A 24,696-nucleotide genomic window follows, 5' to 3' on the forward strand; every position below is an offset into this window, starting at 1 on the left:
AAAACAAAAATTTGGTAATGTTATTTATGCTCATTGCGTAGATAATTCAAAGGGATTTTCAAATATATAAAGTTCACAAAAATTCGACATATGGTTTGGAAAATGTGGAGTTTTTAAATATTTATCTTTATTTTTATAAAAATGACATTTTCGTAAATACAAAATATTGTGACGGGAATCTTTTTTGGAATATTCATAGATCTAATGGCTAAGAGTTAATCTAAGGAAAATCTAACGGTTATGAAGGCTAATGCTTTGCTATTCTCTTATTGGTATTAAAAGGGGGGAGATAAATGGTCAGAAATCTGCAGTCATGTGGAAACTAACACTTGGATTGAAGATATTATTACTATTTGAAGTACAACTTTTGATTTCTGGACGTGTACTTATGAACCAAATAGATGCAAATAACGCAACTCATAAGTTAACAAAACATGTTATTTCCAATTTCAATAGAAGTAGTTGGTTTTTTGAGATTCCTAGCTGGATGAATGATGTTCTATTACAACGATATCTCTCATTAATCTTTGATCAATAAATCATTTTTCTTATTTAAAAAAGAAGGATTAATTTCAGGGACAACGTAACCATTATGTAAATATGTGGTTAAGGGGTTCTTTGTTTTACTTCAAAATGACCTCATTTTTGTCTCATTAGATATATCCCAATTAATCAGGTATATCCCAATTTAGCCACGTATTATAAGGCTGAGATTCTCATTTTTATTTTCCTTATCTCATCTTTTCTTTTATTAGTTAGATTTGAAATGTACCTTATAAATACTAGATTATGTCATCATCTTCGACTTTATGATGCTTGCTAGGTCACCAAAATGTTGCATTTCTGATGCATCGTACTGGAAACCATGTAGCAGTTGATGAATTCTTACTAGGAAACAGAAAAACAGGACATGGCTAATATCCCTTGTGGTGTTTGATTCTTGAAGATAAAAATAAAATAAAATGGTGGTATTCCATCACCACCACCAAATCAAATCTAACGCTGCAACATATGTGAATCCCACTTAGAATTAGGGGTTCTAAAAATTTCATACAAAGATTAACAATTTAAAAACGGATATACGTGTGGGTAAGTCAGGTCAGTTTCAGGTCCACTACCTTGATATTGCTACAGAAGATGAATTAAATATAAACAGAGAGAGACATAGACTTTATTGCGAGAATATGTTTTTAAATTCTTTGCTGTTTTTATATCACATTACATTTCCATTCATTAATTAGTTTACCAACATTAATCATCCTCTTCTGGTCTTCTTCTTCTTGCTTCTTTGGAGGCTGTCTCAGTTCACCAAAAGACTAAAAAAGACACCCCATAACATAAATTTTGAATTGATTTTGGGGTTTTGGAGTAAGTGCAGTCAGAGGTTTTCTTGTTTTTTGTCTGGTTGCCTTTGTCTGTTTCTCTGTTTCATTTGATTCCTCCTCTTTCTCTATCAGTCTTACAACAAACAAGAAGAAAAGAAGAAGAAGCTCTGTTTGTTTCTTTGTTATTTTTTCAATTTTTGAATTTTAGGAGGGAGATTTTGAAGATGTTGAGATGACCATGCCTCTCACTGCCTACTCTCTTCATGTGAGTTCTTTCTTTCTTCCTCTTATTTTTGGTTTCTACTTTTGGCAAAAAAAGAAAAAAATTGAAATGAAGGAGCCCCAGGAATAGAAACTTAGGAATAGTTGAGTTGAGCTGAGGGGGTAGCTGAAAGCTGCTTAATTTCTTGCATCTGTACTTGGTTGCTTCTTAAAGCTGCTTGATTTCTTGCATCTTTGCTTGATTGCTGCTGCTTCTTAAAGCTGCTTAAAAATTCAGACCCTTTTTTGACAAGGAAGAAGAAAAGAAAAGGGGTAGTAGGTACTGTAACAATCAAATACAATCTCACCTTTTCTTGTTATGATTATTATTACTTCATCATATACCAAAGAATTTCTAGGTCACCACATAATCAAAATCATACCTTTATGACTATTTTGTAGTGTACTGTGTTAAGTAAAAATCAAGACTCAATGTCTCTATCTGGGTGTTTCTTATTAGATTATTCTTACTTCTTACCTACTTTCCCTTTAACCCTTTTTGCTCTTTTCTTTTTCTTCCTTTCTGTGTGGGTGCTAAAGTTTCTTTCTTTTTTACCATAAGTCAATAATGTCAATTGAATCCAATTCAATTTTCAATGAATCTATGAAATGTTCTTTTTTACTTTCATCCCCTAGATTGTCTTCCTTTTCGTTCATTCATTATAGTTGTTTCTCTAGTAGCATCGTAAAGCACGATATCTCCGGGCCAAAGGCGAAAAAGAGAACCCCTTCTCTTCATTCATCATATTCAATCACCAATTCATTGCTTTAAATTTTTGTTCCACGGGTTGGGATTGATGACTGATGACAATTCACAAACATTTTACTTTCTAGCTACTTTGTTAGGTAGTATTCAATTAATTTGAATTTGATCCCTTGGCTGTGTTTTTGTTTATGTGGGACTTGAAAAGGACTATTAACTGTGCATTATGAGAGTTTTGTCTTCTTTAGAAGCTCACAGGTTTCATAGTGTAACTTCTTTTAGATCTTTTCCTTTTTCATTTTACATTCAATTCGAAGATACTACAATGTTCTATTGCTAATTCGTCATCAATTTTGAACTAACTGTTTCCTTGAACTACAACAACCACAGATTAAAAAGGTTGGTAACTTCAAGGAAGTGTATCAATGCTGGGTGTAAACGTAACTCCTCCTCCTCCTCCTCCTCCGCTTGACAAATACAAGATGTACAACTCACCGGTTACTCATTTTGATTTGAACTTGTAAGTGGAATTTCATTTCGAAATCTAATCATTGTTTGTCATGTGAACCATGCGTGTATAAGTAGATTTGTGTATCCTATTGATGCTGTACTTTACTTCTTTTTATTTCCTAACAGAAGTGATGAGCGTTCAAAGACTAGTGGAAGACAATGTAATTCAGGAAGTCGGTTGGATTATTCTCATGAATCTCTGACCGATGATAATGACTCCATGTTAGAGGTCAGTAGTAGTGTGAATCCATTGGAATCAAGAGTTTCTATCCTGTTGGACACCTGCCAATTCACTAGTTGTATAGTATAAAATTTCATATCTGCTGAGTTATTCCTCATTTCATCTCATGAATGATCAGGCGAGCACCTCCGGTGGAGAGGTTAAAAGTCTTGGAGCTTTTCTTAAGATGGACAAAGTCAATCCTCACAGAATGCAGCTTCAGCGGGAGGTAAGTTTTACTTGCTTATATTGCTAAAGAACAATTTTAGTGTTCTCCTGTTCTTCTTCATACAAGGTTTTGGTTCATTCAATTTAAACACCTTAAAATTAGGACATTGATTTTCAACAAACATGCTTCTTTTTACCATCCCGAGAGTTTACAAGAAACAGTATAAGGCATTATTGCGTAGTTCATTTCGAGGGGTTTCAAAATCTTGTTGTTTATCTTCTTAGCCAAAAAGTTTTGTCTTGAAGTTGTTACATCTACTGATGGAAACAATTTTGTTGTAGGTTGAGAAATTGCAGCAAGAGCTAGAGGAAGAAATGGAACTGCGCAGTGTCTTAGAAAATGCAGTTGAGCTAAGCGATATAACATCATCTAATTTAGCATGCATCCCAGAACATGTATGCTTCTCTTCATTTACACTTGCAATTGATCTTTGAAATTTACGCTCCTGTTAGAGAATTGAAATTAGATGATTTAGTTGCCAGTAACGTAATGGATAGCATCCAAACAACAATATCTACAATTACAAATATGGATCGGAATAAATGTTTAATTGGCGACCTTGATTTAGTAAGAATGGACAACTGAAATCGATCGATATAACCGTGATCGGTTTAGGAGCAATGTACCCAAACTTAGCAAGCTTTATTATTAAATTCCACCTTTCACATTTTCTGTTCTTTCTATACACAAGAGTGACACTTTGACATGAATTTTTCTACAAGATCTGGGTATCATCCATCAAATATTACGAATTTTTCTTCAGCTTTCACATGAACCATTGTTTCTTCCAACGATTTATTTACATTCGTAACTGGTGTGTTCTGTACCATGTAGGCCAAGGAACTCTTATCTAGTATTGCTCTACTGGAGATCACAGTTTCAGATCTCGAGGAAGAGATGATATCTTTGCAGTGTCAGCTAAGTCAAGAAAGAAACGAGCGAAAACTCGAGGAGTACCATCAGAAACGTTCAACTTCACAGTCACCATTTCTTCAGTCCCCTGAAAATATAAGAAGACTGGTAAGTTTACATCTCCTGTTTAAGATATCCGCAGAAAATAGTTTTATCCCTCCTGGCATGCTCATCTTCATATACTTGGCTGGGTCCATAGTTGTACTATATATTTACTTATTATAATGTCTTATAAAAGTACAAAGTAAATCGAAATGGAAAACACAACGAACACAGTAGTCCGTATTTCTTTTATGGTTTGTCTAATTACTAGTAGACTTTTGGATGGTGTAAGACTATTCTGTTATGTTTTATCCTTTCCTTTGGTATGGTTTTGAAATTCTCCTTTGCTACTTATTAATATATACATGATTGCTTACATGTGTTCTACTCATACTTTCCCAGCATTCCTATAGTCCAAGTTCAAGGTGCTTAGAGCCCTCTGTTGCATTGTCTTATAACTCTAGAACATTGTCACGGCAAAAGCGAATGGATGACCCATCGGAAGATATCTGCACGACATCATTTGTTAATTCAATGAATCTGTCTATAGATGAATCTGGGCCATCCGTCAGAGATGAAAGTGTATTTGCGAAAAATCCTCAACATGTAAGTTCTAAAGAAGGGATGCGGGTTGCCGGCCTTTCGGATCAGCCTAATAAGCTTTCCGAGGAGATGGTAAGGTGCATGAAGAATATTTTTATCTCCTTGGCAGATTCTTCCACTTTGTCAGCCAAATTACGAGCACTGAAAATGAACTGCCCATCATTCTCTCCACAATCTGAGTGCTCCACAAACTTAACATGTGCACAGAACCCACATGTTGATACAGAGAATGTCACTGAGTTGTTTGCTTCAAAGAATGCATTTGATCCATATAAAGTTCGTGGAAAGTTAAGCTGGGCAGATATTGGAATTTACGGATCAGCAATTGAGGTTTCTTGGATGTCTGTTGGGAAGAAACAGTTAGAGTATGCTGCTGGGGCACTACGGAGATTTAGGTACATGCTCTCCATCATTTCTCTGTTACTTTGTTTTCGATCTGTTCCAAATAGCAGAAAATTGGAGTATCTGCTTATGCTTCGAGTTGATTTCAGTAAGGGTCATGTGTTTACCAAATATTACAACAAAAAGATGTGAATACTTGAATCTAACAACCATCTTTACCTTTGTGGCTGGAAAGCATCTTAACTTATAATCTGCAATTTTATTCGCTAACAGATTGCTCGTTGAGCAACTTGCTGAGGTGGATCCTATAAACTTGACTGACAATGAGAAGTTGGCTTTCTGGATCAACATATATAATGCGCTGATCATGCACGTAAGCTGTTCTACTGATTCAACATATATAAGTATCTTCAACCGAATTATAAATTATGCTCACTGAACAAAAAGCTCTAATATCTGTATTCTTGACAGGCCTACTTGGCGTATGGAGTTCCCAAAACCGATTTGAAACTTTTCTCACTGATGCAGAAGGTGAGTAGCTGAGATGTTCATGTTAAGCAATTATGGTCATTTTTAGCAATGATGTGTTTCGTAAGTGTTACGATACCAAGGACTATTGGTTTGATAAAGATATAGATCTTTCATTTCTTCGAGAACATTTGCAAGTCCAAATTGTGCAGAATAAATACCAGATACATGTCAAAATGATTTTTCAGATAATGCTTAGAATTTCCATGACCTAGCAATACCAGTTGGAGATGTTGAAAGTTAATTGAGCCCTTACCTTTACTGAGGAAGTTAGTTTTTGCTTGACTTGGATTAATGCTGTCCAGATCATGTTATAACACGTGCAGATTTAGCATTTAACCGAGAACAAGGAAATGATTTGTGTTTGCTTTTCATTTGTTGTGTTGATAACTATGTTGTATTAGGCGCTAGGCGAGGCGAGGCGCCAGGCCCTTCGCCTAGGCGCACCTAGGCTCCCAAAGGAATAATTGGAAAAAACAAAATTTGGTCAGATTTTGGCGCCTAGGGAGCCTTTTACAACATAGGTTGATAATGGTATCTCGTATCTGTACTTTCTTCTCTATTTAACTGCACATATTTGCTTGTTTTATGCATTTCAAAAATTGTATGTTTATGGTGCTGTTTTATGTGTTCCAATTCAGGCACAATACACAGTTGGTGGTCATTCCTTCAGTGCTGCTGCAATCGAATATGTCATACTGAAGATGCAACCACCAGTCCATAGGCCACAAACCGTAAGGCGTCTCGTTTTATTCTCTGAGAATAATGACATACACAAGTACATAGCGTGCTTGTGGTGACTCATTCTAATTGAACTATATAACTTTCTGACGCTTAACGAAATTTTCAGGCTTTAGTTCTTGGTCTTCACAAACTGAAGGTACCCGACGAGCAACATAATTACTCTATCGATGTACATGAACCTCTAGTTGTTTTTGCGCTGAGCTGCGGAATGTACTCATCGCCAGCAGTTAATCTCTTTCCTCAAATCCCTCAATTTTGTTATTAGCTGCTATGAGGTTTTCCTTTACCTATGTCATTCAGTCGATCATATATTACAAGCAACAGAAAAACACTTTCATTGGTTGTTCACCTCCTGAAAAAGCATTGATGTTTTGGTCCGTGCTTTGCAGGTCAGGATCTATACTGTGCAGAATATAAAAGAGGAACTTAAACATGCACAGCGGGACTTCATTCGGGCATCAGTAGCTGTAAGCCGGAGAGGCAAGCTTTTGATGCCAAGAATGCTGTATGAATTCGCTAGTAATTTCGTTGATGATTTGACTTTGGGGATTTGGGTCTCCCAGTACCTACCGCCTCACCAGGCTGTGGTTGTGGAACAATGTATTGCGAAGAGGAAACAGAGCTTCCTTGGAAGAAGCAGCACTGTCATTGTACCTTTCGATTCTCGCTTCCGCTATTTATTCTTGCCTGTGGTTCCTGATTCAAAATTCTGTTCATCGACACTCCAATGATAATGACAGCTCCAACTTGCAACACCCTTAACTGTATGTTGTATGCCTAGATTGAACTGCACAACTCCTCCATGGTAAATTTTACTGCCGCTGGGGCTAGCTGGGAGGTTTAAACAGATACTGAGAGCTTGAAACTGAAGTTGCTTGTATAATCTTCTGTCATTTCATCAGGTATGTAATTAAGCTCTGATGTTTCGTTTTTTGGTTTATGTTATGCCAGTGGAGGTGGCAGTGTTGTTCTTTGTCTCCCTTGTTTGGTCTGTCTTCACTTGGAGGCCTATTGTCTCCTAGTTCAAACCATGTATGTAAATTGTATCTCCAACATTTGGAGCTTGGTGATGCACTAGATTGCAAGCATTCCTGCTTCCGTGCACTTGTATTATATTAATTGAGAGGGCAGTAAAGAGCATGTGGCTATTGACAAACACTTCATTGTTATCAATCAATCAGTGTTTTGAGTTTGTATCAGAAACAACAATGATGGGACTAGAATTGTACAGTGAATTCATTCTCATTCTTTGTCAAGCATGATGTTTATGAATTAGTGGCCTTTTATTTTTGCTGTCAGTGGAGCATTTCATAAACTATTCTGGTTAGGTGCCGCGTAAGAAAAAAAGTAAGAAAATAGATAGATTAAGTTGTTATTATTAGCAGTAGTAGAGGTGCTGCTACTGCTGCTGCTACAAACATTGCACATGAACCTAGCTAACCTCTTGAAATTAGCAAGCAACTCATAGGATTCTGGCATCTAATTGTATATGTGTTCACGATGCTTGCATTGAGCTAGTAGAGGAGACTAGAGCCTAGAGGAGGATGAATGTTGTTGGTTGGTTTTGCTTTTGGTGCTGGCATCTGCTGCCTTGGATGATTTTTGTTGTTCTTTGATCACTCCTCCTTGGAGTGGGATTGCATAGTCTGGAGAATAAAGTTGTCCTTGCCCCACCTCCTCCTCCTGCTGCTGCTGCTGCTGCTTAGTAGTGTCTTTGTTTTCTGATGAAGTTACTTTGTTAGAAGTAGAAGAAAGACCATGTTTTTCTTTCATGTCTACTTGGATTGCATATTCAGGGGAATAAAGTTGCCCCTGCACCACCTGCGCCTGTTTGTCATCATCGTTATTATTATTACTCTTAGAGGACATGGTGAGAAAGATTAGAAGAAGAAGAATGAATAGTTTGGTTTGGCTGCAAGAGTGGTGGTGCTTTGATCAGTTGAAGTGTTTATCTTAGAGTTTTACACTGTGGTGTCTGTTAGCATTTATTAGTTTCAATTGCAGTAAGTTGGATGTGCTTACAAGTGTCACTTCTGGTGTCTGCGTGTTAACTCATCTTTTAGGCAGATCATACCCACCCTCAAGCAGTCTGTCTTGTTTCCTGGCAAATGCTTAAGCAAGTTGACTTCTATACATGCAAATACGTGGAGGGTTTGTACATTGAAAATCATTGTTTGTGTTTGATCATTTTTGATCTAGTAGCATCACAACCAGCACAACACTAATTCATAACGTTTTACTCTGCGTAGCTACATCATGTCACAAGAAAGGAGAATAGAGAAAAAAATTCAAAAGCTTTTCATGAGCTTCTCTTTTTCTTTTCTTTTTTTCGTTTATTATTAATTAATGGCATCATGTGAAGTCTGCCCAAGACAGATGAAGATTTCTGTATTACTCTGTAGTCTGTACTAACCGTTTTACAAAGAATATTGTTATCTCTGGTATTAAAATATACATACAAGATTACAAAATTCAACAGAGAATCAAAAACAATAGAATACCTAGCCAATTCAGCTTTATGGAGTCCAGCTTCAGCCCCCTAGCTAGTCCTTGATTAGATTGCAAATGTCAGAGCATTCCACCAGGCTGCATATAAACACAACCAATTCTTCAATTATGCAAAGAAAAATATTATCTAGGATTTAGTTTAGTTGCGATACTGAACACTAGCAAGTGAATATCATTAAAAATGACTAGTCATTACCAGTATTGACGACTACGAAATCCTTGCTTGAATACCACTAGAGGTCTGCATATAGTAGTGAATATATGGTAAAGTTAATATTCAGATAACCAAAAGTGACATGATCAATAAAATTTGATATTTAGACAATGGTTTAAGTTGTCATCAACGACAGGCTATACCGACTAGTTGTTCTAGATGGTTTTCTATGTATTAAGCAAATGTAGAACTAAAAGGAAAAGGAAAGAAATGGAATGAGATGATCGAACCTAACAGCATTAAGAGGTCCTTCCCCTGGGGCACCATAGCCACCTCGGACGCATGTAGTGACGCACTTGCTGGTGCAGGTTTCTGCTTTCCTAGACTTTGGCTTTTGAATCCTACCTTTCCTCTTGCCATTAACATCATCACCATCAGTACTAGAGAGCATCTGTGGGATGTTTTCCATAGTAGTACCGTCCTCTACAGTGTTAGTAGCAGCAGATGCAATAGCTTCATGAGTAGTACCACTGAACATGATACTTGTAGATAATATCACTGTTGCAGCAGCTACAAGCCCAGTTAGTACTGCATGGTAACATGACTTGGCCATAATTGTTGTTAATGAATCGCACAACATCTTGTTGTTGTTGTTGTTGATTGTTTTAATTTCCTTTGCTGTCTTCATCATCACTGTAACCTGCAGCAGCTTCCTCTTCTTCTTCTTCTTTTTCAAGCTTTTACAGTAAATGTTGTTGTGATTAATGTTATTATTGCTGACAACCACATTGTTCCTATGGCTCACAACATTCATTGAGTAGCAGGTTTTGACTCTGTTCCAGCTACTACTAGGACTAAGATAATTATGATGTTGGTGCTGTTGTGTACCCCCTCCAGAAACTAACATCCTTAATGCATTAATCAATGTATTGATTTGCTAATCATCTTGCTTTCTCAAATGAAGATGCTCCAGCATCAGTAGAAGGAGAAGAAATGCAAGGAGAGGAGAGGAGAAGTCCAACCACAACAACCAACCCTATCTTCTCTTGTCTCCCTTTCCCTGTACTTTCAGGTTTACTCCTTGCTTTTCTATCAATATCTTTAAAATACCCTTTGATTTTTAGTCAAACAGCATGACTCATAAATAAACATTATCCTTCCAAAACGGGGCAGCATATTAGGCTACTAGCCACTCTTGACATTGTTAGATTGACATTATTTCAAGAGAGTGATTCTACTCTCACCGGAAACTTTCACTTCGAGGATGGCACAGATGGTACCATGCGTGTTTAGCATCGAAATTAGTATGGGCAGATGTGGGCCCAATGTTTTGTGGCACTCTGTGTAGATCACTGGACAATGGTTCGGTGTGTGTAGGATTTTTGTTATTTCAATACTTCTACGCTTTTTGTTAGCTGGCGTCTAAATAAAAACTAATTACAAGCTAACCTCTTCTTAAAATGTTCATTTCATTGTGCATTATACTCGAAATGAATTGTCAGATTTTGTTATGTATATAGTATAGTTATTACACATTCAAGCTAGACAAAATGTAAAAGGGTTCCTTATTAAGGTTTCTGCCCTTAATTAACTTGGAGGCTAAACCCCTAATGATCCTGTGTGGTTGTTGGGATTGTGATATAGTGTGTTTGGTATAAATACACAAGACAACACTCTAGATCATTTCAAGTATATGGTGTGGGCTAGCATCCTAGGCCCATGACCATTCTCTACTCTTTTTTTTTTGAAACATCAAAGGCATTTATTAGACTACTAGTAAGCAATTGAGAAATTGGGTCAATTTCCCAAATATTTTTAAAACATGGTTTTAATGGACGAGTAAAAATCAGTATGGGTGAAATGGACACCAAAAAAATAGCAAGATTGAATCTGGATTCATCCTGGTTTAAACTTAAAAAATAGCGAGGGTGAAACTGGATGCTTCCTGATGTAAATTAAAAATAAGAAAAAATATTTGAAAATGGGTAGGATGAAACTGTTTACATCCTGGCTATTTTTACATTCTCGTCCATTTAAACAGTATCAAATTTTACATGTCTTTTTCACCCAGAAGTTGTGGTTATTGGGTTAATTGACCACTTTTGTGTAACCAATTACACGCGGATATGTCTACCCTTAAGTCATTTAATACAATTTGATCTAAAAAAATTGGGAGCATGGTCACATATTGTAGTCGATGACGTTCCCAATTGATTTCCATCTGTCGCATTGTTCGCCAATCTGTCCGCCGCTTGGATTTCTTTTCTATAGTTTGTCGGACAATACTTTATGGAATTGTTCCAATATTTGCTTAATTTCTAGCAACATTCCGGCTACATACCATGGTGGTTCAATATCAAAGTTTATAAATTGTAGCAAGTTTCCTGAATCTATTCAAATTGTATTTTCACATTCACATATTTGTTGCCTTTAGTGATGCCATCAGCTAGCATGGTCCATTTCTCAGCTATCAATGGAGTGGTGATTCCTATAGGTTGAGCCACTGCAATCAGAGTTGTTGTCGTTGAATACCTACATACTATGTTGTTTGAGGCAAGAGGCGAGGCGCCAAGCCCGTCGCCTCACGCCTTTTGTGCCTGGTGGCGCCCAAGGCCCCCCAAGTTGACTAGCTTTTTTTTTTAGAAAAGGTTATGACTCCCGCCTTTTAGACCTTTTACACCTTATTATCTAGGCGCCTCCTTCACGACTTGTGCTCTTAGCCTTAAGCGCCTACGCGAGCGGCCATTGCGCCTTTTACAATAGAGCCTGCATATGAAACCTTCTGTTACATGTCCAGGGTACCCCTTATACGTCCATTTGTATTAGGTTATAAGCCACTCAACTTACCAAATAATCGTTGTAGATCTTTAGGTAAAGGTTGAATTTATTATGAGTGGCATGCATACTAAATCAGAAGGCAAAATCATGTTTTCCCAAGTGAACTCTTGTTGCTATAGGATACTTTCTAAGTACGGTTGTTTTTGGCGATAAATTAGCAGTTCATTCCTGACCAAAATAGAAAACATAATGAAGTGACGATGGAAGTAAGGTTTGTTTTTAATAGCTAGGGGATTGTTGTTTGAGTGTTAAAGGTATTAGTAGTAATATGGGTGATAATCAGTTATTTCGAGACATGAGTAAGAAGCACACTCCAAGTTTTTACATCTACTTGGAATTGAAGAAGGATGCACTATGGTTTTTGGATCAGTTTTGTAATGGGAGCATAAGTTGGTATTCTTGAGTTGGATTCTATTTAGAATAGTGAAGGTCCGCAATTTCTTCGTTAATCGGTTCCCACAAGAAAAACTGTATTTTTTAAGGATATGGTAATGTATATAGAAAATTGGTGGTTAGTAGAGGGCTTTGATGGAATTGATCATAGAATCAAGGATAAGGGAGACGATCAAAGACAAATCCACCAGCTTGGCGTTCAGCTTCAGCAAAGGCGTTATTGATATAATCAATAGCCGAGTGATCAAATTCCACCTTCATCCGAGAAGCCTGAGCCTCCAAATCGGAAGCTGATTTCTGAAGAAGCTTCATCATCAGAGCACTTAGCTGGTCATTGGATTGCTGGAGCGCCTTAGCCTTGAACTTTGAAGAAGCATTAAACTGACGGGCTATCTCCAACAAAAAAATTTGGCTCTTAAGGTGACTGACCTTGGCATTCATGCTTATGAGCTGTTCCTGGAGACCTGAGGACATGCAGGGGATAAGTAAGAAACAAAAAGGTATCAATATGGGGCATAAAGGAGGATACGAAAGATAATCCCCTAAGATACCTCAAGCGTGGCTAAGGGAATCTTCTAAGCTACGCTCAGCTTCGGAAAGATCTTCCACGGAAGCATTGAGATCCTCAGCCAAAGTATCACGTTCATTCCGGAGATCTTCAACATCTATCCGGAGCGAAGTATTCTCGGAGGATAAGAATCGGTAAACATCCTCTAACTCTTCCAATCTTTTGACCATAGATGCAAGGGATGCGGGAGGAGACACTGAAGAAACCTCAGTAAGTTTGTCCTTAAGGAAACGAACCTCAGAGGATAATACGTTACGTTCGGCGGAAACTTTAGCTAAGTAAGCACATGCATCTTCAAAGTCTGCATGATGCTTTTTGCAGATGATCTCTTGAGCTGAGAGACGTTTTTCAACTAAGGAAATATCTTCCTTTTGCTTTAATATGAGACCGGCCCTCTTTCTACTTAAGGGTTTTGTCACACTCTTTACAAAGGAGAGCCATCTTTTTCACAAGGTCTGAGTTATGAGAAGACTCAACGGAGATTTGGGCCTCATTATGAACAGTTACGTTCATAACCTATCAGACTTCTTCTGATAATACCAAACATCAGAGGTAAACTTGACCACTTACTCCCGAAGGCGTCTAAGTTCACCTGAGCAACCAACTGGCAGGCGTAGGTACTCTCAGGACCATACTACCAGACAAAAATGAAAACGAAGCTAAAAGGGAGAAGGAATGAACGTATAACTTTGGAGGATTCATAAGCCAAAGCGGAGTCAGCCGCTTTGCGTCCCTCCTCAGCAACCTTGGCAGCATCATTGGCTTTCTTGAGAGCCATCAAATAAGCTTCTAATGACCTTTGAGTCTTTATCAACTCATTCTCCAATGAAGGTACATTAGAAGAAGAAGCATCATCACCTAAACAAGACTGTTGCGCACTAACGAAGGTATAATCTTGGCGAGCGCGCTCCAAAAAATCACTCAGATGAGTACACTTAGCCGTATAGAACTTGAAAAAAATACAACCAACGTCGATTTGCTTGTGAAGCTACAAAACAACGGGGCATAAGAACAAACGAAGGTTCGAAATAATACATAAAAGGTGGAAGAAAAGCTATAAAACACATCATCCTTCTGCTTGAGGTTAGTAATACAAGACTTGATTTGTTTCTATTTATATCTACGTTACTTTCAAGTCTTAAAACATAACATGCAAAGTTATATGTATGAAACTCTAGTATTAGAGGCTTGATCATCTTACTTTGATCAAAGTGTCAAGGAAGAATATACAAGTTGTATCACAACTTTTATATATATATATATATATATATATATATATTTATAAATTACGAAGTATAACGCTTGTCTTTTGAACTTCGTTATTGCGACACAGAAACTATCTTTGTAACTTGTTACTAGATTGTGTAATGAACTTATGAGTGATTCCATACCTAGAAACCTATGTTTAACTACACGAGTTTAAAGAAGTAGACCTGCGAAATTGTTTCGTAGTTGAAAGGAATCAATGGGATTAGTGGTCCGATTCCTATTGGAGATCTATAGCAGGTTATATCCTTTCCTTGGGGATATATAGCAGGACTGATCCCTGTTGGGGATCTCTTGCAAGACCGGTCTCAATAGAAAATCTCTTATTTCTTGTTTTACATATACTTTAGGGGTTTGTCAATTTCAGAATATTAGTTGTTATTAAGGAAAGTTCAAGATGTCGACATTGTGAGTAATTTGAATATGAGTTAAAATCTTATCTTTTATTGTTCAAAGATATTCCTTGATACTCAAGGTGAGATCCCAAATCGAAATGTTTGAGATCTTCTTTTCAGATTTTCGAATATATATACCATAATGAGACGGCAATGGATATGATATAAAGCTATTTATATCATATAGTAAACTCGAATGGTAAATATACCCTTCAGATCTAGCAACTCTCAAACTTAACTTACGACGTTTGAAACTAGGAGCACAGTTGCCATCTCCGCTCAAAATTCAGGAGGAGTTTAAAACCCGCTCATATTTTAAATGAGTTTATTATACCTCCTAGCAAATTAAAAATGAGATCTCTTAAGTTTTAGCCAAGTTTAAAAACCCCACCCATTAATTTGACAATAAGTTTATCCAAGTTTCAAACATTGCCGGTGCAAGGATGGGTTTTAACCCTGCAAGCTATTAACCAAGTTCTTAATCCATTGTGGAAAAATGGTGTACATACTAAATTATCATGGTATTTAGCTTTTAGCATATGAATATAGCATACACCACTGTGGACGCTCTCGGTTATTTATCTTTTATCTTATCAGTGTAGCCTACGCCATTGTGGATGCACTCAGAGTCTCCGTCCTCTTTTTTAGCTTATACACAATCTGTTCAAGCCTTTAAGGATCAAAAGTGTAAAAATTATATATTGCTTGGCTGCTACATGAATTATCATATTCCATATGAATCACGTACAAGCTCCCAGTCCCACCTTATTCATTCATATAAAATCTTATAACGCTTTATAAATTCTGGTAGTCTCTTACAATAACCTCGATATAATGTGGTACCGCTTGTATGAAAATAAGAGAGAAAATTTTGAAATTTCCCCTTTGAAGGGAAAAAATAAAATAAAGGCTCAAATCAATAAATATTTGCAAAGAGCTCCTTATAATAAGAAGAACATCATATCCCTCCTTTCCTTTTCTTCTTCTTTTAGCAACTTTACAGAATAGGAATGAAAATAACACGCACACACGTCTTCCCAGCTTGATCTTACCAATCAACAAGTCATCCTAGAATTATATAGAAGAGTAGTAGTAGTCATGAGCACGAAACAACTCTCTATCCTACATAGTTGTTGAGCGAGTGACATATTTGAAATTGACCTGGTCTTTAAGTCAAGGCCAAAACCAACGCGTTTTTTGATACTATTGTTTTTTTTTTTTTTATTTGAATGAATTGAATATTGGTTTTGGGTTTTAAAGAGAAAGAAAGAGATCGTGCATCCCACAGAGTTTGTGCTTCTTTGTTCGTGGGATCCATGAATTGGCTGGCAATGGCGATGACAATTTTCTTTCTTTTGACAAAACATTTAAAACACATTTACTCGCACATATCTCTCTCTTTCTTAGTTACTACTGACTTTGTCTCTCTTCTCTATGATTTTATGAACAACCTTCCCCACTCAGCTCATTTACTCACTCCTGTGATGTGTAGCAATTATGAGTAGGCTCTGTTGCAATGAGGTACAAATGTTTACAGCCCCTCCTCATTCATTTCGGCTTATATTATAATATAATACTAATTAGTCAATCTTTTATTCACTCAAAACTTAATAAAAGAATGTTTGAAAAATAAACGGTCATTTTTCTCTGAAACCAATGGCTGTTATAATGGCAATGGTTACGGGCTGTTACCGTTTTGACTTAAAAAAATGGTGGATCCATTTATCTTAAGCAAAAACAACAACAAAAGGAACTGTTTTTGAGTATTTGGGTTTCCGATTTTAGAAGTGTTTTAGCTTCTCCAAAAGTGGAAGTCGATGTTAAAAATCAGAAGAAAAAAAATAATTACAAGTTTTAAAAAGTTGATTTTTATTGTTTCTGATTTTATTACCTTCTGAACTTTCAACTTAACTAAATCGAAAAATAACGTGTGAAATCGCATATCACCTGGTAGAACATATCTACCAAGTAATTTCGAGACTGCTACCGGATATTATAAAATCGTATATTAAATAGTAAATTTTGTTTAGTCGTGTTACTGATGGTTAGTAATGAAAATACAAATTTGTCTAGGACATATTAAAATTGTACGGGTGCGTATTAAAATCCTTATAAAATAAACATCTCTCGCATATGGATCGGTAAACCCCCGAATTTGTAAATTTGGAACCCCATAAGCAGGGTTGGGTAACATTTTACAGCAGCGGAAGTCAAAAAAAAGTAAAAAAAAATTACAGCAGCCTTGGGTAATTTGGGGGCATGAAAAAGGAAGCAGAGACAAGTTGTGAGTGCACGAAAAAGCTAAAATCTATTATTGGAGAACAAAGACATGACTAATCCTCTTTATATCACCTATTTGAAAAGATGGTCCGTCAGTCCTTTTGATTCTTCTCATTGTCATGATCTAGGGTTTCTCTTATGCACTGTGGGGTGCCATGCTCAATATAGATTATATCATATATCCTTATATTCCATGCATCATGAATGTGGTTGATTTTGCATCCTTCTCTACGCTTAGCTACAGTGATTACCACCGGCATCACCGCCTTTAATCAGACAATTAAGAAAACCAAAGGATCTTCAATCATTCAAACAATTATTTGCTTGAGAACCAAATTATTATGTCAAACGAATATAGCCATTTTCTAATAGACATACACCTAAACTAAAGACAGTGGCTTTGGCAAACAAATCTTTATACAAGGAGAAAAAAAATGGAGAAAAGAACCGCCATTGAACCAAACGAATTTGTAGACTGGAAATTCTAGGCGATGATTTTTTATTTTATTTTGATGGGTTAGTCCATTGGTCAGCTAGTGGCCTCTAAATACTATTAGCAATTACAAGAGACCAACCCCACAGTTTCTTTAAGGGAGGGAGCATGAGAACTATCAGCCCATTTAATGGTTCTCATCACTGTTGATGATAAAAAAGATATGTTTCAAGGATGTGTAAAATTTTATAAAAACTGTATCTTTTTAGGAAAATGAAAATTTTTATGAGAATTAATTGATTGTTTGGCAACCGAATAAAAGAAAGAAATGATAATAATAGAAAGAAGTTTGGCAAATAAATAGAAATGATTGTCAGAATTCACTAGCAAAGAAATGTAAGCTTCACAAAGGCTTCTTTTAGATTTTAACTGTCTTTTGAAATCCAAACTAATAATTGATATCAAAAAAATTACTTCGAATGTATGAAGTTATATCCAAACACACTCAAAATAAATGAACAATTTCAAGTTCTTATTTCAATTATGGGACACATGCCTCGGTGAATTGAACTATCAGATGCATATATATAAAAACTTCTCTCACCTAAAAATCTCTCACTGACTTAATCCTAGCCGTCCGTGTTTTTCTTCTCAGATCTGCTCCCATGCTCCTTCCTTTCTGCTTCAACCCTTTTTTACCCACACATTTTTCTCGTGTATTAGCTTTGTTCATGCTCCTTCCTTTCTGCTTTAGTCTTAGTCTTGAATCTGATTTGTTTACATTCACATCAAATTTGTTTTTTTCTTCTTTAATCTAGGTTTATCACTTAGCTTTCTAATCTCGTTTTTAAGGATTGGATAGATTTCTACATACTGGTTTTTGCAATCACTTTTATAAAGAAGATCAAGTTCACAACAACATCCATATCAAAAGGATTCGTAAAGTCAACATCAACAGTTTCAGCAGCAACAATTTCTCTAAAGACAACAACAGCAACACTTACTACAAAGACACCAGTAGAAAAAAGTTATAGGAAACCGTTTCCGATGAAGACTTAGACTGATCCCGATGACCGATTTCGATCCAATATAACTGATTCCGGCTATCTGAGTTACTTGTGTTACTATTTTTTAGATAAAACCTTTCAGAAGTGGTTGGATCTTTGGATCCTTACATCTCTACTGATGTGGAATTCTCAAATGGTTTGGATGTGTTGATTTTTATCTAAACACGTCCATTTAAACATGCCCTGTTACTGTTCTTGTTACTTATGAAACAATGAAATCGAAAAGTAATGGTTAGAACCCTTCATCGAATCAGCTTTTGTTATTGTCATGTTATGTGTTTTGATTGTACCCGTGGTCTGTTTGATTCACTAAAAGTTGTTGAAACTCATGTACTGTGTCAGTCCTGTAACTTCGCCCGACTCCGGTTCGGGTTGTTATTACCAATATAATTAAGGTTTTCCAGGAAAATAAATAGATACATAAATTCTTTTAATCTTTCAAAATCATTTTGAATTTTTTTAACATTGAAAATTATTTCTTAAGTAACATCCAGACACCGTGAATAATTACAAATTGGCAAATAATTCAAGTTTTTATTTCAATTATTAGAATCATGCCCCAACGTATTGAATGACACATACACTTAGAGCATGTTTGGATACACATCCAGGGATAACTTCTCAACTTTTAATAGTCAAATAATAATAATAACTTGTTCGGATATCACTCAAGAAGTTGATTCTGTAAGCAAAAAAGTTAGAAATTAGTTCGAGTACACAATTTTAGAATGACTTCTAAAAACAAAAAAATCAACTTTTGTGAAACAAAAAATTCAACTTTTGACTTTTACTTCCGGAGAAGTGAAAACGCAACTGCTTCTAGTATCCGAACATGCTATAAATTAGCTTAGGTATACAATTTTAGATCGACTTATAGAGGCAAAATAATCACCTTCATATGAAGCGAAATATTTTTGCTTATGACTTCAGTTTATGGAAAAAAAGAAACAATTTAGCTTCTATAGGGTGTTTGGATGTACACTTAGAAGTTGATTTTCGACTTCTAGAAATCGAAAAGTCAGAAATTAACTTGGTAAAAAAAAATCGGAACGACTTTCATATATCAAAAATCAACTTTTTACGAAATAAAATAATTCTGTTTCTGACTTCCAAACACGCTACTAATGTCCAATCGCCCACCATAAAGTGCAGGTTGGCACACATTTTTGAAAAATAGTAGAGGGAGGCACATTCATGGTACAACATTTGAAATTTGAAAAACTCAAAACATAAAATAATATTTAGACAGATTTGACAGAATAATCTCTTTAAAAAATCAATTAAAAATAAACAAAATTATTTTATTTTATTAATTAAAGAAGCAGAGGGTAGTAAAAGACTCTGAGACGGTGGTGGAACCCGCCAAAATGCAAATGCTACTGCTGAGTAGGCCCCACGGGTTTTTACAGAAAGAAAGAGAGAAAGAGCTGTGGCGGGTCCCACCCTCCTTAAGTCGACCAACTGGTAGATATGAGAAAGTAAGAAAGAAAGAAAGAACGAGGCTCTCACAGAAAGTTATAAAACAAAAGGACATCGGGCATAGTATATGATAGCACATGTAGAGTGCATTTTCCCATACCACCACCACAAAAAAATGCCTGTACCACCACCACCACCGCGGCTTCTCAAGATCTCCTTCTTCTGTTTATCTCTTCTCCTCTCCGTCTCACTTCAGATCTCTTCAGCTCAAGATGAAGGTGAAGATGTTATGGGTCTCGGTGCTTCAATGGCTGTAGCTGATCCAAATGCACTCACATTTGAGAATCCCAGACTTAAACAAGCCTACATTGCTCTCCAAGCATGGAAATCAAACGCAATCTTCTCCGATCCATCCAACATCACTTCGAACTGGGTCGGCCCGGACGTTTGTTCATACGGCGGTGTCTTTTGCGCGCCTTCTCTGTCCAAGCCATCGGTTAGAGTCGTCGCCGGTATCGATCTCAACCACGCTGACATCGCAGGTTACCTCGCGCCGGAGCTCGGGTTACTCACTGATCTTGCGCTGTTTCATATCAACTCTAACCGGTTCTGCGGTATCGTACCTCACACTTTTAGAAATCTAAAGCTTCTTTTCGAGTTCGATATTAGTAATAACCGATTCGTGGGTGGCTTCCCTAAGGTGCTACTAACTTTGCCTTTGCTCAAGTATTTGGATATTAGATTCAATGAGTTTGAAGGTGCCATTCCTCCTAAGCTCTTCGACCGGAACCTCGATGCGATCTTCTTGAATGACAATCGGTTCCGCCATGGAATTCCTGAAAACTTTGGTAACTCTCCTGTCTCTGTTGTGGTTCTAGCCAACAATGATCTTGGTGGTTGTATTCCTGGAAGTATTGGTAAGATGTCTTCCACATTGAATGAGATCATTCTGCTTAACGATAACTTGACCGGATGTATTCCACCGGAGGTTGGTCTGTTGAAGGAAGTGACTGTGTTCGATGTGAGCTTCAACAACTTGCAAGGATCGCTTCCGGCAAGCATTTCGCAGATGAAGAGCGTTGAACAGCTTAACGTTGCTCATAATAAACTTACTGGTTTTATTCCGGCCGGTATCTGTACTCTGCCAAGGCTGGAGAACTTTACTTACTCGTTCAATTATTTCACCGGTGAGGCGCCTCAATGCGCGTCTTTGCCCGGAGGAGTGGTTTCTGACGGTAGTGCCAATTGCATTCCTTGGAAGGCTGATAAAAGAAGTGCAAAGATGTGTGCCTCTGATGATGCCACGCCTTATGATTGTACCAAGTCGTCTTGTTATCGTGCTCCACCAGTAGTCCGACGCCCACCACCTACCAAGTCGTCGCCTGAGGTTAAGAGACGTAGTCCTCCACCTCCACAAATCATATACCATTCTCCACCACCACCAGCCCATAAATCCTCACCTGTAACTAGGCACCGTTCTCCACCACCTCCGGTATACAGTTCTCCACCTCCTCCTACACACAAATCCTCCCCTACCATTTTCCACCGTCCTCCACCACCACCTTCACACGAATACACGTACAAATCCCCACCACCACCTTCACACGAATACACCTACAAATCCCCACCACCACCTTCACCTGAGTACTCCTACAAATCCCCACCACCACCATCACATGAATACACCTACAATTCCCCACCACCACCTTCCCCTGTAGTCTACCATCCTCCTACACCAACAGCATATGCATCACCACCCCCTCCAACTCATCACGAGTCTCCTAAGACGTACCCAGCATCTCCTCCTCCACCAACTCATCATGAGTCTCCTAAGACGTACCCAGCATCTCCTCCTCCACCTGCTGTGGTTACCCCACCAATCTATCACCACACACCACCAACTCACCCCATGTACACACCACCTCCACCTAAAGAGGAAGGGAAGGTTTGCCCTCCCCCAACTGGTGAACCAAGCAAGCCCCCTACCTATCCATCATCACCCCCACCAGCTGATTACTCATCTCCACCACCCCCACCAACTGAATACACATATTCATCTCCACCCCCACCAACTGCACATGTCTACCCATCTCCACCAGTATACAGTTCTCCCCCTCCTCCAGTTTACGAATCACCACCTCCAGTCTACAGTTCTCCACCTCCTCCAGTTTACAGTTCTCCTCCACCTCCTCCAGTTTACAGTTCACCACCACCCCCAGTATACAGCTCCCCGCCACCTCCACTCTTCGATAACATACCCCTGCCACCAATTGTAGGCGTGTCATACGCTTCACCACCTCCTCCTGTAATTCCTTACTATTGATAAATCTTTCCTAAACCAACCTTTTTTACCTCTCTGTAATTTTTTTGTTCTATTTGTTATTTGAGAAAACAAAAAGAAAAAAAAACATATTATTATTTGATTGCAAATTTTTACTACTCGAATACACACACGAAAGAACTGAATGATGGCGCATTCGTAGGCAGAATTATGTGTATGTGATGATAATGTGTTTTTTCTACTAGAGAATTATTATGTTTATACGTATAGTATAATTTAGCGGTGAACGGTGGTGGTGTCGATGGTGCAGCTGTATTAACGAGGCGGCAGGCCGGTCCGGCAAATAATGTTGTTATTAGCTTTAATAATTACTTGCGCTGTGGCAATTTTTGTAAGGTTCTTTTACAAGGGACGTGGGTCTAAACACTGTAATCAATCGTCAATTGATCCCGATGTTTTTTCATTGATTCTTTGTGCTTTTTTTTTTTTCTTATACTAAGCAGCTGAAATGCATTGTATTCAAACTTTTGCTCTTGCAATTTTCTTTACTTGTGTATATAATTTATATACCGAAAAACCTTCCAAGTTTTTTTTCTTTCTCAATTCCCTCTCGATTCATCTATGTCCCATACTATACTAGCTTGAAGCTGCATAAATTTGCTGATGCTGACCCCAAATGTCCTAACTGGATTGTCTTAAAGATTGTGGTTGGAAAATTTGTTGTTGCTATTAACTAGTTGCAAGCAAGGACATCCAAAAGAAAAAAAAAAAGACTCCGCGCTTTGTGGGACTCACATGGGATACTACCTGGCTTGTCCTCTTTCCAGAGAACAAAGCTTCACGGGCATTTTTGCTGCTTCCTTCGGAATAAGAATCGTTGTACATGTATTCTTGCATTCATATGAACCCCTTTGAGACTATTGGGTTATGGAAAACTTCCTTGCCCTCCTTGTGGGAGAAGGGACCATATATATATTATTATTATTAATCTCTATTAAAGAGAATATCCTTGGTCCGCTAGATATGGTAGAATATAATCTATTATACCCCCTTAGTCTTAGCGGGAGAGGAACAAACACTAAGACTAGTACGAAAACGAAGAAATAATTGTCTAGGAAGACCCTTCGTGAAAATATCAGCGTACTGATTTTCGGATGGAATGTGTAGCACCCGAATGTCCCCAATACGGACGCGTTCACGAACAAAATGAATGTCGATTTCCACATGTTTGGTGCGTTGATGTTGAACCGGATCACCCGACATGTAGACAACACTCACATTGTCACAATAAACGATAGTAGCCCGTCGTAGTGGTATATGTAGCTCAAGAAGTAAATTCCGGAGCCAAGTCGTCTCGGCTACGGCATTAGCCACACCCCGATATTCAGCTTCAGCACTGGAGCGGGAGACAGTCGCCTGACGTTTGGAAGACCAAGAAACAAGGTTGTCACCTAAAAAAATGCAGAAACCAGAGGTAGATCGTCGTGAATCAGGACAGCCCGCCCAATCAGCATCAGAGTATGCATGGATGCCAGAAATGGTGGATACAGATAAAAATAACCCATGTTCGATAGTGCCCTGGAGGTACCGAAGTATACGCCGAAGCGCCTGCATGTGAGGTTCTCTAGGGTCGTGCATGAATAAACATACCTGTTTAACCGCGTAAGATATGTCCGGTCGAGTAAAAGTAAGATACTGTAAAGCCCCAGCCAAACTTCGGTATAGAGTAGGATCCTTAAGAGCTGGTCCATTGGTAGCGCTAAGCTTGGAGTTGGTGTCGACCGGAGTGGCCACTGGATTGCAGGCAGTCATGGATGCACGAGAAATGATGTCCTTCGTATAGAGTGACTGAGACAAAAACAACCCGGAGGATGACCGAGAAGCAGTGATTCCCAAAAAATGATGTAAGGATCCAAGGTCAGTCATGCAGAACTCTTGTTTCATCATGTCAATAAAACGGGTGAGAAGAACATCAGTAGAGGCAGTGAGTATGATATCATCAACGTACAGTAATAAGTATGTCGTGTCCTGTCCTGACCGATAAATAAATAGAGATGGATCACATACACTACCCTGAAAACCACATTGAGTGATGAAAGTCGCAAACCGCTGAAACCATGCCCGAGGTGCCTGTTTGAGACCATAAAGAGATCTACGAAGGCGTCAAACATAATCTGGGTGAGTAGGATCAACAAATCCCGGAGGTTGGTGCATATAAACCGTCTCAGTAAGATCCCCATGAAGAAAGGCATTCTGGACGTCCAATTGGTGAATGGGCCAAGATCTGGAGGTAGCAATGGTGAGAACTGTGCGGATAGTTGCGGGCTTAACAACCGGACTAAACGTCTCAAAGCAATCAACACCAACTTGTTGTGATTTACCGTTAGCGACAAGGCGGGCTTTGTGACGTTCCAAAGTGCCATCTGCATGAAACTTGTGACGGAATAGCCACATGGAGCGAATGATATGAGCACCAAGAGGTCTCGGCACTAGATCCCAAGTGTGAGTTTTCAACATTGCAATATATTCATCTATCATGGCTTTCTTCCAGTTTGGGTCCCTAAGAGCATATAGGTGAGATTTGGGGAGGGTGGAGATGTGGTTTCGGGTTTGAACGTGGAGATTGAGCTTGTTGGAGGGACGGAAAATCCCATGAGAGGCCCGAGTGGCAGGGC

At 38.0% G+C, this 24,696-nt stretch overlaps 3 protein-coding genes across 8 annotated transcripts; 2 read left to right on the top strand and 1 right to left on the bottom strand.

Annotated features, from left to right (window-relative positions):
• Window positions 1-1,207: 1,207 nt before the first annotated feature.
• Window positions 1,208-7,622, top strand: LOC113358670. 5 transcript variants are annotated; one of them, XM_026602285.1, is made up of 12 exons: window positions 1,208-1,590; window positions 2,680-2,809; window positions 2,926-3,028; window positions 3,159-3,248; window positions 3,530-3,643; window positions 4,083-4,268; window positions 4,605-5,200; window positions 5,421-5,520; window positions 5,619-5,678; window positions 6,317-6,409; window positions 6,526-6,645; window positions 6,809-7,622. In XM_026602285.1, exons 2-12 carry the CDS (start codon window positions 2,715-2,717, stop codon window positions 7,148-7,150), a joined length of 1,899 nt encoding a protein of 632 aa, XP_026458070.1. In that variant the 5' UTR covers window positions 1,208-1,590; window positions 2,680-2,714; the 3' UTR covers window positions 7,151-7,622. The 5 variants fall into 5 exon arrangements, with proteins under 5 accessions (XP_026458070.1, XP_026458075.1, XP_026458071.1 ...); XM_026602290.1 differs by having other exon boundaries at window positions 6,526-6,694; window positions 6,809-6,911; XM_026602286.1 differs by lacking the exon at window positions 1,208-1,590 and adding an exon at window positions 1,635-1,866.
• A 136-nt stretch (window positions 7,623-7,758) lies between these two features.
• Window positions 7,759-10,126, bottom strand: LOC113358671. Of its 2 annotated transcripts, XM_026602292.1 has the most exons (4): window positions 9,372-10,126; window positions 9,124-9,168; window positions 8,921-9,005; window positions 7,759-8,246 (listed from the first exon to the last, which is right to left on the bottom strand). In XM_026602292.1, exons 1-3 carry the CDS (start codon window positions 9,986-9,988, stop codon window positions 8,963-8,965), a joined length of 705 nt encoding a protein of 234 aa, XP_026458077.1. In that variant the 5' UTR covers window positions 9,989-10,126; the 3' UTR covers window positions 7,759-8,246; window positions 8,921-8,962. The 2 variants fall into 2 exon arrangements, with proteins under 2 accessions (XP_026458077.1, XP_026458076.1); XM_026602291.1 differs by lacking the exon at window positions 7,759-8,246 and having other exon boundaries at window positions 8,697-9,005.
• Window positions 10,127-19,817: 9,691 nt separating this feature from the next.
• LOC113358672 (leucine-rich repeat extensin-like protein 4) lies at window positions 19,818-22,492 on the top strand. Its single transcript, XM_026602293.1, has one exon. It carries the CDS (start codon window positions 19,868-19,870, stop codon window positions 22,061-22,063), a length of 2,196 nt encoding a protein of 731 aa, XP_026458078.1. The 5' UTR covers window positions 19,818-19,867; the 3' UTR covers window positions 22,064-22,492.
• Window positions 22,493-24,696: the final 2,204 nt, after the last annotated feature.

This window comes from Papaver somniferum, chromosome 3 (genome assembly GCF_003573695.1).
Source record: "Papaver somniferum cultivar HN1 chromosome 3, ASM357369v1, whole genome shotgun sequence".
In the NCBI taxonomy this organism is placed as follows: domain Eukaryota; kingdom Viridiplantae; phylum Streptophyta; class Magnoliopsida; order Ranunculales; family Papaveraceae; genus Papaver; species Papaver somniferum.